We start from the raw sequence: 16921 nt of genomic DNA, 5'->3' as shown, positions 1-16921 counted from the left end.
GAGAAACGAAGAGCGTACATTTACTTTTGAGGCACAATGCCATCTCTCCAAAGATCTAAAGGACAAAGGTAACACTGGGTTCCTGGGAGAAAGGGGGCCGGGTTGCCAGGAGGAAGAGGTGGGAGGAAAAGGCGTCCCTGCGCAGTCTACTATGCACAGTGTGACTTTGAACCAAAGGTATTGCTCGTTAGAACGTTTCCACTAAGGTAGTGAAAGAGGTTAGAAATCCATATCAAACAGCAACACAATACGCCGAGGAACAGGACATCGTGATTTCTGGTCGCGCATGGTAGGGTGCACGAACTCTCTCTGTGAGACACCGGGGCTTTCCAGAGAAAGGGACCCTAGTAAGGCCGGTGCTGCTGGATCTGCTCGGCTCCGAGCTCCGCAGGGCACTGGGCACAGGAGCACCCGAGGCTGGAGAACGAGGTGTGAGCAAACCCACGGGATCTGCTGACACCGAGCTGGTTTGAAACCCTCATTTCCACGTGGCCTTAAGGACCCATGTGCTCATCAGCATATCTGTTCTGGCTTTTGTACAGGAAGTCCAGCCCCTGTTGAATAAGTCAAGAGCCAGTAGGAAGCAGAGCGGGTGGAGGGACACAAACCGAGGTTGCGGGATACAACATCGAACCAGAGGAGCACTGGGTCACACCGCGATGCGGTGAATCTGGAAAACAGTGTCTGAACTGCCTGGAAAGGCGCTCCCTGATTGTGCTGTCCCTTTATCCTTCGAAAGGAACTTGGGGTTCTGGCCCACCTACCAGAGCCTGACTCTTGGAATGTCTCCCCACCGCCAGCCAGGGCAGGGGCCCTCCGCCCCTCCCCCGCCACAGAATGTCATGAGGTCATGCATTCTCACCCTGTTTAGATTCAAACTTTCCTGGCCTTGGCTTGGGTCTTGAGTGTCTCGCCTGCAGCAGCTCACCGTGTGGGGCCCGGACCTGACTTTTGTCACTGTGGAGGCTGCCAGGCGGCAGCGTCCTCTGCCTGTGCGGATGGCTTTCCAAGGAGGTGAGTCTTTGGCTTGGGTTGGACGTGTCAGGGGCCAGGCCACCCCTGAAGCCCTTGGGATTCAAATGTGACACCGGCCAGGGGCACTTGGGTGGCGTTAGGTAGAGGAAGGGAGCGCACTGGACCCCCAGGGACAGCGACCTGGGGGCTGAGAGGCTGGGAGTCTGCAGAAACCTGCTAGGACGTTGGGCAGGGGCTCCTTGGAGGTGGGTCGGGCCCTGTCGGGGGAAACGCCCTGTGTGTGGGGAGAAAGGATGGCGGCAGTCTCGCCGATTCTCTCCGGGGACACACGCCTCCTTGGGCCCGGTGCAGGGAGAGGTGGGAGTGTGTCATGAGGGCGGCACAGGCCGGTCTTAGCCAGAACGTCGTTCCATGGGACTGTGTGCGGCCCAGTGTGCAATGGCGTGTCCTGCCCGAGACCTGGGCCGGTGGTCACTCTGAGCCCACGTGCCCCCCGGCCTCATAGGCCTTGTCTTGGATTCGGCAGGGTCGTGGCACCAGGTGGCCTCAAGGTAGGGTTCGGGCTCTTCAGCTGCTCTGGGTCGCTCCCCTCTTGAGGAATCGCAGTTCCCACCTGCTTCCTCTTGTCCTGTGTTCTGGGCTGCTGTCCCAGGCTGGCCCTATGTCCAGGGTGTGTGGATGGTTCTGAGACGGGCTTACCGCAGGGTTTGGGGGGAGCTGTCCTGGCAGAGATCCAGGTCAAGTGTTCTTGTTCGGTTGTGCCGGGCCGGGGAGTAGAGGGTGGGATTCGCCGGGAGCCTCGAGGACCGGAAGGCTGGCGGGAGAGGGGCCCGAACGGTTCAGACGCTGTCTGTTCACAGGGCCCCTCCAGGTGCCTAGGATGGACCTTGCAGAAGGTCTCCAGCGGCCAGGGAGGCTGCTGAGGCCATTTCCCACAGGTCAGGGTTCCACCCAGACCCGAGTCTTGGGAGGCCGCCCGTGAGGCTGGAGAGTCGTGTGTGGGGGTCCGTGGCTGGTTCTCAGAGGCAGTGCTGGCCCAACGGCCTCTGCTGGGCAGACAGGATGACGTGCTGGGAGGGGCGGGGGCGGGAGTTCCCTGCGGGAGGCCAGAGCATGGAAATGACTCTGGGACACTGGCAAACTGCACCTTTTGCTGTGATGCCCCTCACGCAAAGCCACGGGATTCACTGCTCTGCTCCCGGGGACTAAGGGTGTCCCGGGTCCTCCCTCCCGGCTGCGGATTCTCTGACCCCATCCGGCCCTTTCCTTCTGTCCACAGCATCTGCAGTGCTGGGACGCCATGTGGCCACGGACCCGGGAGCCTCCCTGTCTGCTTTCATGGCACGGCCCTTCCCCCCACCCACTGCCGACGCCCCCCACCGGCCACTCTGGGGGCAGCACCCGCCGCCCCTCCTGACCCAGCCATTCCCTCCTGGTGGCCCCCTGGTGCTGCCAGCTTTCTCCAGGACTCCGCTGGTGGCAGGAGAGGCTGGCCTTGGCCCTAATGGGACTGGGACCTGCAATGTCACTGTGCAGGTCAGGTCAGAACAGGGGTGCTCTCTGACCCCCCAGACTCAGACCATCGTCCTCACTCCAGCCCCCCTCAGCTGGAGTGCTCCAGGGGCCCTCGGTGGGGGTGCTGCGTGTCCCGCACCCATCTTCGTGACAGCCTCTGCGGTGGAGACCAGCATGCCTGCCTCGGCCCGTGGGGGCTCCCAGGCCGGCAAGGGAGGCTTGGCCCCAAGCCTTCCACCTCCGGCTCAGCCCCCAGTCGCGCAGCTGACCACCGTCGTGCCCCCAGTCAACGCCTGGCCACAGCCTCACGGAGCTTCCAGGAGCCGGAACACGGCCTCACCCCAGGACTCCTGTAACCCCAAGAGTGTTTACGAGAACTTCAGGCGCTGGCAGCGCTTCAAGTCGCTGGCCCGGAGGCACCTCCCGCACAGCCCCGACGCAGAAGCTCTCTCCTGCTTTCTCATGTGAGTGGCCTCGGCTCTCCCTCAGCCCTCACGCAGGCCCACCTTGGGGCGCGCACACAGGGCAGTGATCTAGGGCCGCTGGGAGGAAGGTCAGGGGCCGGGACCCTGCTCTAGGAAGGCACTTTCCGGTCCAGGACACCTTTCAGTCACGCATCTCAACTAGCACTGGGGCGGTGTGTGTGTGTGTGTGTGGGGGGGGTTGTCCAGCCAACCTGTACCTCGCAGAGACATCACGGTGACAGTCGCTGGGGACTCACAGGCAGATAGGGTCCGGGTGTCAGAGGAGCGGCTGTGGTTTGGGTGCCGCACTCTTGGTCATCCTGTCTCCATGCATACCGGGCCTGGGGCATCTCACGGCCAGGGGACCAGCCCAGCAGAGGAGACTTGGGACTTGCAGGGCCAGCAGAGGTCCTGTGCGGGCCCCACCCTCGCTGTCCCAGAAGATCCCTCAGAACTGGAGGGGAGGGAGCAGAGGTGGTGTAGGGGTGAGGGTGGGGGATCCTTCCTGCGGAGCTCTGACCGGGCAGGCCTGGCCTTGGCATCTGAGGTCCCTCCTGAACACGGGGTGATGGCATTTCCTGCAGAGGCTGGACTCATTGCTGGGCACCTTGATGTCCGCGAGTATTATTACAAGAGGCAGAGTCCAGAAGGACTGACTTCCCAGGCCACCCCGTCCCTGCTCCTGTCAGTGGACAGTCAGCCTGGTGCCCGGAGCCCAGGGCTGGTGTGGTGGGAGGCGGTGACCGTGGTGGTGGTGAAGGTTGATTTGCACACCTCGACACCCCCTGTCACCTGCCAGCACTCGTTCATGCTGGGTGGGGGACACGGGCTCCAGAGGATCCGGGGAAGGCTGGGGGTGACCGGACTGCAGCCGGCCCCTGACCCCGACGCCTTACAGCCCGGTGCTACGGACCCTGGCGCGCCTGAAGCCCAAGATGACGCTGGAAGAGGGAGTGCGGCGGGCCGTGCAGGAGTGGCAGAGCAAAAGCAACTTTGACCGCTTGATCTACTACGAGATGGCGGGAAAGTAAGTCAGGTTCTCTGGCCCGGGGCTCTTGGGCGAGTGGGCCGGGGGCAGGGTCTGGCTATGCTGATGCTCGCTTGTCCCAGAGGGCCACCCTCCCCACCTCCCTGGCGGTTCCACCTTCCCTTGCTCTGGACCCACCCCTAGCTCCGCCAGAAGGTCTCAGGACGGGGTTGGGGATCCTGAGGCCTCCTCGCCTGGGGTCGGACTCCCTCCGACTCAACTCCCTGAGGGGGTGGTGGAGGCGATGCGCCGGACAGCCCGCCTGCCTCCTCCTTGGTGGCCGGGGCCACGGCCGTCCCTCCAAGGCCCCGCCTCTCCCGGTCCCTCGACCTGCTGCTGGCCCTGCTGGCTCCAGGGCTGGGCCCCCTCCTCAGTGCGGCCTGGGCCTCCTCACCCCCAGGTTCATGGAATTCGAGATGGAGGAGGAGATGCAGATGCGGAAGTTACAGTGGGTGAAGGTGGCCCAGGGCCTGCCTCCCCCAGCGCCCCCGAAGCCTGAACGGCGGGGGACCCCAGCCGCGGAAGCGGGCCCGCAGCCAGGTAAGGCCCCCACATCCCCATGACCGCGGGTGGCCAATGGCTGTGGGGGCCAGGGAAAGGCCTCTGTCCCTGGGTCGTGTCTGCTCCCACAAGGGGACATTGGTCGTTTGACCAGATCAGCCGGGGGTCTCAGCTGCCCTTTGTCAGGACGGGTATTGACCTGGTGAATTTCTTGACTCCTCGCCCCACGCCTGTCAGAGGACCTGGCACCAAGTGGGGAGTGGGGCTGTGGGAAGTGGGCTGTGGGGAGACCCCTGGAGGATCAGGGGGTCCGCCCTTGCCCACGTGGCTGGCTGTGAGACACTCCTCCTCCCCGCTCTGCCAGTCCCACGGTGCCCATAGCTTCCGGTGGCCCTGACCCAGCCCCCAGGGACATCAGTGTCCCCCTAACACTGCCCTCCCGATGCTCTGCCCGAGCCGCTCACGCCTCCTCCCTCCTTCTCGCTCTGCCTCAGCGTGCGTTCCCAGGAAGGCGGGTTCCAGGGCCCAGCCCTCCCGCCTGCAGCCACACCGACCCCCGCGGCGCCGGCAGACCAAGGCGCCCAAGGAGATCCCTGCAGAGGCTGTGAGAGAGTACGTGGACATCATGGAGGGGCTGCTGGGGCCTGGCCGCTCAGCCCCGGGGGGCCCGGCAGGTGAATGGGGAGAGGACGGAAAGGAGCCACAGCAGGACGAGGCCGCGACCTCCCCGGACCCGGGTCTCCTGAGCTACATTGACGAGCTGTGTTCCCAGGAAGACTTCATCACCAAGGTGCGCTGGCCCGCAGCCTGGTGTCTGGAAGATTCCAGGGACTGGCACTCCAACGCCCAGTTTGGGGCTGAGCCCAGGCCTTTGGCATTAAGCGCTTTCCTTGTTCCCGGGCTGTGTGCGCATGTGTGCGTGCATCCTTGTGTACTTGCCACGTGCGTGCAGGCATGTGTGTATACTGCTGTGTGCGCAGGTGTGCGTACACACGTGGACGTGTGTGCCCACATGCCCAAGCATCGTGTTTGTGTGTTCGTGTGTGTTTGTGCATGTGCATACCCATGCGTGTGCGCATAGAGGCCTGTGCGTGTGCATTTGTGCCTTGTGTGGATGTCTTTGTGTATGTCTGCATGTGGTCCTGTGTGTCCGCTCACGTGTGTGTCGGCCTAGGGGTATGTCCTTTGGTGTCTGAGAGTGCACGTATGTTTTGGGGGGGGTGTGTCTGTGTGCATGTCCAGGTTTTGTCTCTCTGTGTACACACATGTGTGAATGTGTGTGTGTCTGCACACATGCATGTCTGTGTGTGTGTGTGAGAGAGAGAGAGAGAGAGAGAGGCCAGTGACTGTATCGTGAAAACTTCTCCCACCGTCTGGAGAAGGATGGGTGTGTCTTCACTTTTCCGCATTTCCTGCTGACCCTCCTGGCTCACAGGGGGCTCCCTGCCAAGTCTGGCCCCAGCCGCTTTCCTCTGTCCCAGGTGGAGGCAGTCATCCACCCCAGCTTCCTGGCGGAATTGCTGTCCTCGGAACCACAGCTGGACCTCCTGGCCCTGGCTGAGAAACTGGAGCAGGAGGAAGGGCTCAGCCCCGCAGAGGTGAGCCCGGGGAAGGACGGGCTCCAGGCAAGCTGCGGGATGCAGGGGACCCAGGCGATGCAGGGGGAGGGAGTGGGGTCCCAGGTGAGCCCGAGGAGGGGACCCAAAACAGAGACCCACATGACTCTGTCCCCCTTTGCTTCTTGTGAATCACAGCACCGGGGAGGCCAGCGTCGGGGGGCCACAGAGCAGAGAATGGGAACGGAAGATGGGCAGCCTGGGACGGGAGGGAGGGAGGGACTAGGGGGATGTCAGCAGAGCCACAGCCTCGTGGGTCACCCTCCCTGCCTCCCCCGGTGCCACCGGCCCATGCCCCCGTCTCACTGGCCTATGCTGGCCAGTCACTGTCCCCTCTTTCCTCAGCTGGTGGAGAAAAGACTGGCGGCCTTGAATACGGAGGAGGGTGTGCAGGCACCGCCACGTCTCTGCGCGGCCCGGTCGGGCCCCAGTGCTGAGCACGAGACCGGTCCCGGGATGGGGCTGGGGGTCAGCGACAAAGCCTGCCCAGCAGACACCGACGGCCAAGACCTTCAGAGGCATGGCCGAGCACAGAAACAATTGTCGGGGCCCGGAGCCTTTGCTCTCTGTCCCGGACGACAGGAGGCCCCTGCACCCAGGGCCCGACGGGTCCCCGCCCCTCCGGAGGGGCAAAGGTGTGCCGCCCCTGGACCGGGCCCCAGAGATGCCCCGCTTCTCAGAGAGGCCCCTCCTGCTAGGGACACTCGAGGGCTGGTGGATGGGTCCAGTGAGGACGAGGAGGAGCTCCCCAGCCTGGCCTTCCTCCTGGCCTCTCAGCACAGGCTGCTGCCCTGGAGGCTCTCCCAGAGTCCCGCTCCTGCCTCAGTCATCCCCAGCCCTGGCGGTTGGGGGCCGCAGGGGGCTCCACGGGCCCCCTCTCCTCAGAGAATAGGCCTCGGTCCGGCCACCGCCCCAGCTACAAAGTCCAGGAAGCGGGCTCTGTGTGAGGGTCCTGCCTCTGTGGCAAAGATGCCCCTGCCTGGGGCCAACCTCAGGGTGTCTGGGAGGCCGGCCTTGGCTGTGGGGCTGGTTCACCCCTCACAGCCTGCAAAGAGAAGGCGTGACTCCTTGGTCACAGGGAGGAGAAGGAAGCGTCACTGCAGCCAGTAGGGAGAAGTGGGCCTGCGCTCCAGGGCCGGCACACCCCGGGGCCCCCCAAGGAGCCTAGGGGGTCCTTCTCAACCTGGTGCTGATCCTGGCTGTGGGAGGGAGGGGGGGGAGGGAGGGGGAAGGAGGGAGGGAGGGAGGGAGGGGGAAGGAGGGAGGGAGGCAGGCAGGCCATGACTGTGGGGGTGGGGTGGCTGTAGCCCATTGAGGCACCGTGTGTAAATGGGGAATAAAGTTAAGTTTTCCGTTAACGCTCTGGGCCACTTCTTCCTACTGGCGTGTCGGCTGCCACCGGCGTGTGGGCTCCCCATCCCACGGGATGGAAGAGCCTGAGGGGCTTCCTGGGGCTCCCGTCACCATCCGGATCCCTGAACGTCCAGGGATGGGGAGCCCTCTGCACCACGACCGTTTTTGAGAATGAAGTCCGCAGACAGCCCCATCTTCCGGAGCTCCCTCTGCCTCCCCGAAGCTTCTGCCACGGGTCCGACTGGGCGGGGGGTCCTCAGCTCCTGCAGGGCTCCCTGTGCGGGGCCTGAGGAGATGGGCTCTGGGCCTCGGGCTCGTGGTAGCAGGAGTGTCTTCCGGTGCCATCGGGATCACCGAGCTGGGAGGGCCAGTGGGAGATCCGCCCAATTCCAGTGAGGATGGACATGGGGCACGGATGAGGGTGGGTGGGGGCACTGGCCACGGTGTGCACACAGGAACCACAGCGGTGGCGCAGGCGGCAAGTCCCGTGGCGGGATTTCTGGACAGATCGATGGAACAGAATGGAGAGCCCATAAATAGACCCTCAACTCTATGGTCAACTAATCTTTGACAAAGCAGGAAAGAATGTTGAATGGAAAAAAGACAGCCTCTTCAATACATGGTGTTGGGAAAATTGGACAGCCACATGCAGAAAAATCAAATTGGACCATTTCCTTACACCACACAGGAAAATAGACTCAAAATGGATAAAGGACCTCAGTGTGAGAAAGGAATCCATCAAAATCCTTGAGAACACAGGCGGCAACCTCTTCAACCGCAGCCGCAGAAACATCTTCCTAGGAACATCGCCAAAGACCACAGAAGCAAGGGCAAAAATGAACTACTGGGATTTCGTCAAGATCAAAAGCTTTAGCACGGCAAAGGAAACCGTTAACAAAACCAAAAGACAACTGACACAATGGGAGAAGATATTTGCAAACGACATATCAGATAAAGGGCTAGTGTCCAAAATCTATAAAGAACTTAGCAAACTCAACACCCAAAGAACAAATAATCCAATCAAGAAATGGGCAGAAGACATGAACAGACATTTCTGCAAAGACATCCAGATGGCCAACAGACACATGAAAAAGTGCTCCGTATCACTCGGCATCAGGGAAATACAAATCAAAACCACAATGAGATATCACCTCACACCAGTCAGAATGGCTAAAAATCAACAAGTCAGGAAATGACAGATGCTGGCGAGGATGCGGAGAAAGGGGAACCCTCCTACGCTCTTGGTGGGAATGCAAGCTGGTGCAACCACTCTGGAAAACAGCATGGAGGTTCCTAAAAATGTGCAAAATAGAACTACCCTATGACCCAGCAATTGCACTACTGGGTATGTACCCTAAAGATACAACTGTAGTGATCCGAAGGGGCACGTGCATCCGAATGTTTATAGCAGCAATGTCTACAATAGCCAAACTCTGGAAAGAACCTAGATGTCCGTCCACAGATGAATGGATCAAGAAGAGGTGGTATATATACACAATGGAATACTATGCAGCCATCAAAAGAAATGAAATCTTGCCATTTGCGACAACGTGGATGGAACTAGAGGGTATCATGCTTAGTGAAATAAGTCAATCGGAGAAAGACAACTATCATATGATCTCCCTGATATGAGGAAGTGGAGAGGCTACGTGGGGGGTTAAGGGGGTAGGAGAAGAATCAATGAAACAAGATGGGACTGGGAGGGAGACAAACCACAAGTGACTCGTAATCTCACAAAACAAACTGAGGGTTGCTGGGGGGAGGAGGGTTGGGAGAGGGGGGTGGGGTTATGGACATTGGGGAGGGTATGTGCTAAGGGGAGTGCTGTGAAGTGTGTAAACCTGGCGATTCACAGACGTGTACCCCTGGGGATAAAAATATAGGTTTATAAAAAATAAAAATTTTTAAAAAACCACATTGGGAATAAAGGCCATTTATGACAAGCCCATGGCTAACTTTGTACTCAATGGTGAATCCCGAAAGGTTTCCTCCAAGATCAAGACAAGAATGTCTACTCTCCCCAGTTCTATTCAATAAAGTATTAGAAATCCTAGCCAGAGTGATCAAGCAAAATGAGAAATAAAAGGCACGCAAATCAGAAGGAAGAAGTAAAACTATGTTTGTAGATGATACGATCTTAAATACAGATAATCCTAAAGACACCACCAACAAACGGTACTGATAAATTCGGTAAAGTTACAGGATACAAAAAATCAAGATTTCAGATTCAGTTATGCTTCTATACACTCGCAACCAAACATCTGAAAAAGAAATCAAAAAGAATTTCACTTGCAATAGCAACAAAAACAATAAAATACTTAGGAATAAATTTAACTAAAGAGAAGAAAGATCTAAACACTTAAGACAGTAAGATTTTGAGGCACCAGGGTGGCTCAGTGGGTTAAGCCTCTGCCTTTGGCTCAGGTCATGATCCCAGGATCCTGGGATTGAGCTTTCTGCTCAGCAGGAAGCCTACTTCCCCCTCTCTCTCTGCCTGCCTCTCCGCCTACTTGCGATCTCTGTCAAATAAATAAAATCTTTTTTTAAAAAGTAAGATTTTGGTGAAAGAATCGGAAGAGACAAACAAATGGAAAGATATGCCATCTTTCATGGATCAGGAGAATTAACATTATTAAAATATCCACACTACCCAAGGCCATTCTATTTTCCTTTTTTTAAAAAAAATAACATTTTATTTCTGTATTTGACAGACAGAGATCACAAGTAGGCACAGAGGCAGGCAGAGAGAGAGGGGGAAGCAGGCTCCCTGCTGAGCAGAGAGCCCAATGCGGGGCTCCATCCCAGGACCCTGAGATCATGACCTGAGCCGAAGACAGAGGCTCAACCCACTGAGCCACCCAGGTGCCCCCCATTCTATTTTCAATGCAAACCCTATCAAAATCTCAATGGCATTTTTCACAAATAGGGAAAAAATCCTACAATTTGTACAAAGTCAGAGAAGACCACAAATAGCCAATGCAATATGGACAAAGAATAAAGCAGGGGGTATCAAACTTCCTCATTTCCAACTTTATTACAAAATTACAAGAATCAGAACAGTACGGTACTGGCATTAAAAAAAGACACACAGTCTAACAGAACAGAGTAAATATCCCAGAAATAAACCCATGAATACAAAGTCAATGAATATTTGATACGGGAGCCAAGAATACTCACTGGGGGAAGGACAGTGTCTTCAATAAATAGTGTTGGAAAAACTGGATAATCACATGCAGAAGAATCAAGTTGGGTCCCTACCTTACTCCACTCACAAAAATTAACTAGAAATAGATTAAAGATTTAAACACAAGATCTGAAACTGCAAAACTCCTAGAAGAAACCACAGGGAAAAAATCATCTTGACATCAGTTTTGGCAACAAGCTTTTTAATACAACACCAAAACCAGCAACAAAATCATAAACAAGGGGCGCCTGGGTGGCTCAGTGGGTTAAAGCCTCTGCCTTCGGCTCAGGTCGTGATCTCGGGGTCCTGGAATCGAGCCCCGCATCGGGCTCTCTGCTCAAGCGGGGAGCCTGCTTCTCCCTCTCCCTCTGCCCGCCTCTGTGCCTACTTGTGATCTCTGTCTGCCAAATAAATAAATGAAATCTTTTTTAAAAAATGGACGTCAAACTAAACATTACTGCTTAAGCGAAGAAACATTCAACTAAATGGAAAGAGAACCTATAGTGAAAAGGGTTACTACTCCAAATACATAAGGAATTCATAAGACTCAGTAACAAACCTCCCCCCGAAAATAATCCAATTAAAAATGGTTAAAGGACCTAAACACACAGTTTTGTTTTTTTTTAAAGACATGCAAATGACTCCTAGGTATATGAAAAGATGCTCAATATCAATAATCATCAGTGAAATGAAAATTAAAAACATAGTGAGAAGTGACAGGTATTAAGGAGGACACTTGTTATGAAGAGCCCTGGGTGTTACATGTATGTAATGAATCACTAAATTCTGCTTCTGAAACCAATATTACATTATGTGTTAGATAACTAGAATTTAAATAAAAGTTGGAAGAGGAAAAACACCACACTGAGATATCACCTCATGCCTGTTAGAATGGCTATCATCAAAAAGATAAGAGATAACAAATGGAGAAAAGGGAAGCCCGTGCACCATTGGTGGTAATGTACACTGGTACAGCCACTATGGGGAAGAATATGAATGTTCCTCAAAAATTTTTTTAAAATAGCACTACCATACGATCCAGCAATCCCACTTCTGGGTTTACCTCCAAAAGGAATGAAATCACCTCATCAAAAAGATAGCTCCGCTCTCATATTCACTGCAGCTTTCTCAACAGCCAAGATATGTAAACAACCCAAGTGCCCATCAACAGATACACAGATAATTACACACACACTGGAATATTCAGCCATGAAAGAGAAAGAAATTCTGCCATTTACAACAATATGGATAGACTTTGAGGGCACTACACTAAGCGAACTGAGTCAGAGACAGACAAATACCATATGATTTCATTTAGACAGGGAATGTAAATAAGCTAAACTCATGGAAACCGAGCAGAATCGTTGTGATTGCCAGAAGCCAGAGAGCGGGAAAACAGGACAATGTTGGTCAAAGACATAACCTTTCATTTATAAGACAAGTAAGTTCTGGGGACCTAATTTACAACACAGTGACTATGTTTAACGATATTACATTGCTAAGAAGTAGATCTTAAATGGTTTAACTATTGAAAAATGATGTGAAGTGATGGAGGTGTTCATTAATCCTCTTGTAACAATCATTTTACAATGTCTAAGTGTACCAAAGCATCACACCATACATCTTAAGCAATGTTCTGAGTCAATTATACTTCAATAACCATGGAAAAAACCAGTAGCCTACTTCTGAATCAATGCTATTGGCTTAGATGATCAGACCCATTCCCAACACAGTCTAGTGGAGGAAGACTCCCCTTGCTCACATTTGGGAAAATCCTCTGCCTTGGATGTTAGCCCATCATTTTAGTAACCCCCGGGGTCCCCAGCCCAGAAGCTAGTCCTGTAGGTCTCAGGAAAAAGGCTGATGAGATCAACCCTCCTGAGGAAGGCATGAAGTAGGGAATTATGGCCCCTGCAGACCTACACTATACCACCTTTAAGATGCTATAAAAATTTTAGTTGGAATGCCAAGGCAGCACACAGAGGACATGGCACAATGTGGGAGCATCCAAGTACAACTGTGCCAAGAGCTGGTAGTGCCTTCTCGGGAAGAACCAGCTGTGTGGAAATACCAGTTGGGAAGCTGACAGCAGTGCAGAGGTAAGCCCCCTCTACTGAACACGGAGTCATGCTGCTGGTTGTGCAAATTGTTCTAAAATCATACCCAGCATTTAATTTATAGAGGTGACTGAATGATGACATGGAGCACCAATGCCACTGAAAGCAGCATTCATTACTTGCATTTCTCCAAACAGGAGGGCACAGCATACCATGTACAGTCCCAGGGAAACACCAGGTTTGGGCACAAGGCAGAAACAGGAGTAAGGAGGAAGCCTAAGCCAGACCCTTTACCGGAGTGTCCATAGGAAAGGCAAAGCAGGGCGGAATAAACAGTTTAGGATTGCCTGGCTTGAACAGTTCTGGTGGGTTTTAGGCCATAGGGGTTGTCTCTTGTTGCCTGGTGTCTAACCCTGAGATGATTAAGGTCAGGAGGAGTACTGGCTTAGTGTGTGAGAATCAGGTAATGGGGTAATAGGGGCTACAAGATAACATGAATGTTGAAGGAGCATCCAACTGTACAGCATACATCCCTGAATCCTTCTGCATAAGGAGAAGCCAAGAGGTGCCTGGGTGGCTCAGTGGGTTAAAGCCTCTGCCTTCGGCTCAGGTCATGATCCCAGGATCCTGGGATCCAGCCCTGCATCGGCTCTCTGCTCAGCAGGGAGTGAGCTTTCCCCTCTCGCTCTCTGCCTGCCTTTCTGCCTACTTGCGATCTCTGTCTGTCAAATAAATAATTTCTTTTAAATAAGAAGAAGCCCCAAATCACTAACATTAATGGGGATATTCTTTGGCCCCAAAGAATGGATGAACCAATTAGGAGCAACATGGTCATTCACAATGACCAGGCACACATACAAAGACTATAGCCACAGATGCCCTGCAAACAGTTCATGTAGAGACTCCATAAACATACCCACCAATGCCTGAATATCCTTGCTTCACACACACCACAGCCACACACACCAGTGGTAAATACTGGCGAATGCTTCCTAAGATGCTCCTTAGGGGTAGGTGGTAAAGCATTAATCTGTATCATTTAGCAATTCACCTGGTGTTAATATTCTCGGCATGACTAATTCCACCTCCAGTCACAGAACTAGGAAGAGATATGCACCATTAACTATCCCAAGCTACTACAAGCCAGTTCCATCACACCTTATCCCCTTTCATAGGAACATGTGCACACAGTCCACTGGTACCCCAACTAATACCCTGAACTCTTACCCTGAACAAACAGAAACACACTACGTATGTCCGGAATGTACAGTCTTCCATACACCTAAACACATACAGTTGCTAGCTGCACCCTGAATACACATATAAACCTCTTCTTACTAACTAGATTTTTACAGAAAAAATCCTACCCACCTCAGATACTCACATGCCATGCCTACAACTCTATACACACATGCCCACACACAAACAAACAGCTAACATGTTACCCACAAGCTTACAATAAATAGCCTAAAAGGACAGGCTCTCAAAATATACCACATATACAGTTGCTTCATGAACCACCCAAAAATACTCCCACAATCTCACACCTCTAAAATGCACACACTCTACAGTTTCTGAAAACACACACAACCTACACACACTGTTTCCAAATAGACACACCGAACATCCGCATTTTGTAGAATACATACCTCCTAAGCCACCAATGAACCCAAATACACACACAGCCACAATCAACCTAACTTACCCAATCCATAAAAGAATACCCCCACAAACACTGAAAGCATGCATATAAGCAACCCCACCGACTTCTTCAACCATTACATTCAGAAGTTACAGAAGTGGATCCCTAAACCCACAAACATACATACTCACAGACTAGCCATGAATATACATACACCCTTCACACTCAGATGTACTCAAAACACCAACAGCCCTTGTACCCTACACTCATGACCCTTACACACCCATGAACACAAACACACATCCACTCCCCCAATCTCCAAATAGCCATTACCCAAAACACTATACACCATCCTCACATTTCTAGAATACAATGTTACCACCACAATCCCCAGACATTCCAAAAAGTGTACAAAAACCCGAGCATACTCCAAAGAAAATCACTTTGACTATTCCTGACAACCCCAAATCCTATGAATCACCTTATATATAATTCACCCACGTGCTGCTAAATGGAAACACAAACCCGTAAACACTCCTACAACACAAGGAAACATCTCTAGCACATCATATATTAATACATGTAAAACCCTTTCAGGTCCCAATTTATCTTTTTTTTTTTTTTTTAAGATTTATTTATTTATTTGACAGAGATTACAAGTAGGCAGAGAGGCAGGCAGAGAGAGAGAGAGGAGGAAGCAGGCTCCCTGCTGAGCAGAGAGCCCGATGCAGGACTCGATCCCAGGACCCTGGGACCATGACCTGAGCCGAAGGCAGCGGCTCAACCCACTGAGCCACCCAGGCGCCCTCAGGACCCAATTTAAAAAGGATTTCAAACGTCCACATTTCCTTAATACTCACAAAACCATATTCCATACCCCCAGTACATGCAAATAAAATCCAACTCCCCTGTATAAACGTATCTCATTACTGTATCAGTACAAAAGTACTCCCAGATATGTGCTCATAATCCTCTAATGAAAAATGCAAATATGTGCCATAAACATATTTATCCCACCTGCCATGATCCATGAACACAAACAAACACACATTTCTCATACCCCCAATATACCCCAAATTACCCAGCATGCTTCAAATATGAAAACATACCACCTTATACCCCCAAACACACATGAAGCTCCACGTTACCCACATACACATAATCACTCTCAAATACTCAATAACTCCACCATCTTCCAGAACACAGAATAAGTCTGCAGCTTACCCACTCACCATTCACACACCAACCCATTCATTTGCACGTATGGGACACACCACCAATCCCGGAAGTCACACACTTGCCCTTACACCCCCAGATATGTGCTCACAGCTCCTGAAAATCACCAAAAAAATGCATGGACCAGACAGTGTGCCCTGAATGCACAGAGGATCCATCTGGAATGGATGATGACATCAAAATGTCAACCTTAAAAATAAAATAGCCAGTCAGTTTCCCAGCAGAATGACTTCATTCAGGACCAGCAGAGGAAGTGCAATTTGGAACACGGTAACTACGACAAAGAGTAGGCAGGGCAGAGAACAAAGGAGAGGGGCTTGTTGTTAGAGAGGAAAGGGGTAAGCTGGGAGGTGGGGGTCTGAACCAAAGTTCACTGGGGAAGATCAAGAGTTGAGGTTGGGGGCAGCTTTTCATTCGCTGGGCAGCTGCTGGGCAAGGAGAAAGATCGTCCACTGCTGGAGTAGTCAGGAACGCTTTTTCCGACTGGCTCTACAAATGGGAGTGAGTGGTAGTGCCTGAAGCTTCCACGTCCCTAGTAAATAGGGTTTCCTTTACTCATTTCCACAGAAAATATTTAAACAGACGCTATGCCAAAAATAATAACCCTTCCAAACCTGACATTACACACCACCTGCCAACATTCACAGGGCTCACACCCAGACACAGACATTCCCAAAGTCCTAAATCACAAACGCGTTACTCAAACACCTTGAATTACAACTCCAGCCCTCTCAGTAAACTTAACTGCCCTCACCCTCAGAAAAACACACTCAGGGCTCCCTGTGAGCCCCAAATAGCCACATAGACCTCACCAACCCACACATGAGGATATCCCAGTCAGATTCCTACCATCTAAAAACGCAAATAAACCTCACACTAGCAATTCATTAAACATAATCCCAGGAGACTCCTATAGGACAGGCACAAAACCACCCACGGCCACCAAGTTCTACAATCCACCAGAGACCACCAAGACCCATAAACCACATTTCCTGATACACACCACGAACCCCCAAACAAGTGCAGAATCTCAACAACCCGCCAACACACAGACATACATCTTGCACTAGAAACATCCCCACACAGTCCCTTCAGTCCCAGAATGCGAGCATACACCGCCTTAAGTCCCAAATGAACACGCAGCAGGGGGCTGGCCAAGCCTTCACAGGCAGAACCAGCTCTCCCCAAAAGTGTGTAACAGATTCAAACACACACACACACACACACACACACACACTCTTGATCGGAACCACGGGACGGAGGTGCAGCACCGATTTCCCAGCAATCACACAGCTGCCACCCTCTTCTCTGTAAATTCCGCGGACCAATGGGGACCTCCGGCCGTCCCTGG

The 16921-nt window shown here is 52.9% G+C and overlaps 1 protein-coding gene across 1 annotated transcript; it reads left to right on the top strand.

Moving 5' to 3' along the window:
- Positions 1–7322, top strand: LOC131812192 (NUT family member 2G-like). Its single transcript, XM_059141308.1, has 8 exons — positions 1–68; positions 872–1014; positions 2255–2954; positions 3853–3981; positions 4382–4521; positions 4977–5272; positions 5964–6080; positions 6444–7322. The coding sequence occupies exons 2-8, from the start codon at positions 999–1001 to the stop codon at positions 7206–7208; spliced, it is 2163 nt and encodes a 720-aa protein (XP_058997291.1). The 5' UTR covers positions 1–68; positions 872–998; the 3' UTR covers positions 7209–7322.
- Positions 7323–16921: the final 9599 nt, after the last annotated feature.

Source organism: Mustela lutreola, chromosome 12, assembly GCF_030435805.1.
Source record: "Mustela lutreola isolate mMusLut2 chromosome 12, mMusLut2.pri, whole genome shotgun sequence".
NCBI classification, from domain to species: domain Eukaryota; kingdom Metazoa; phylum Chordata; class Mammalia; order Carnivora; family Mustelidae; genus Mustela; species Mustela lutreola.
The sequence above is the reverse complement of the archived record's forward strand: the minus strand, read 5'-3'. Positions and strand labels throughout refer to the sequence as shown.

Bases quoted from the DNA above. Each gene is read 5' to 3' on its own strand.
- LOC131812192 (XM_059141308.1), top strand. The intron at 3,982-4,381 runs GTAAGTCAGGTT...CCTCACCCCCAG, and splicing joins TACTACGAGATGGCGGGAAA to GTTCATGGAATTCGAGATGG. The intron at 6,081-6,443 runs GTGAGCCCGGGG...CTCTTTCCTCAG, and splicing joins AAGGGCTCAGCCCCGCAGAG to CTGGTGGAGAAAAGACTGGC.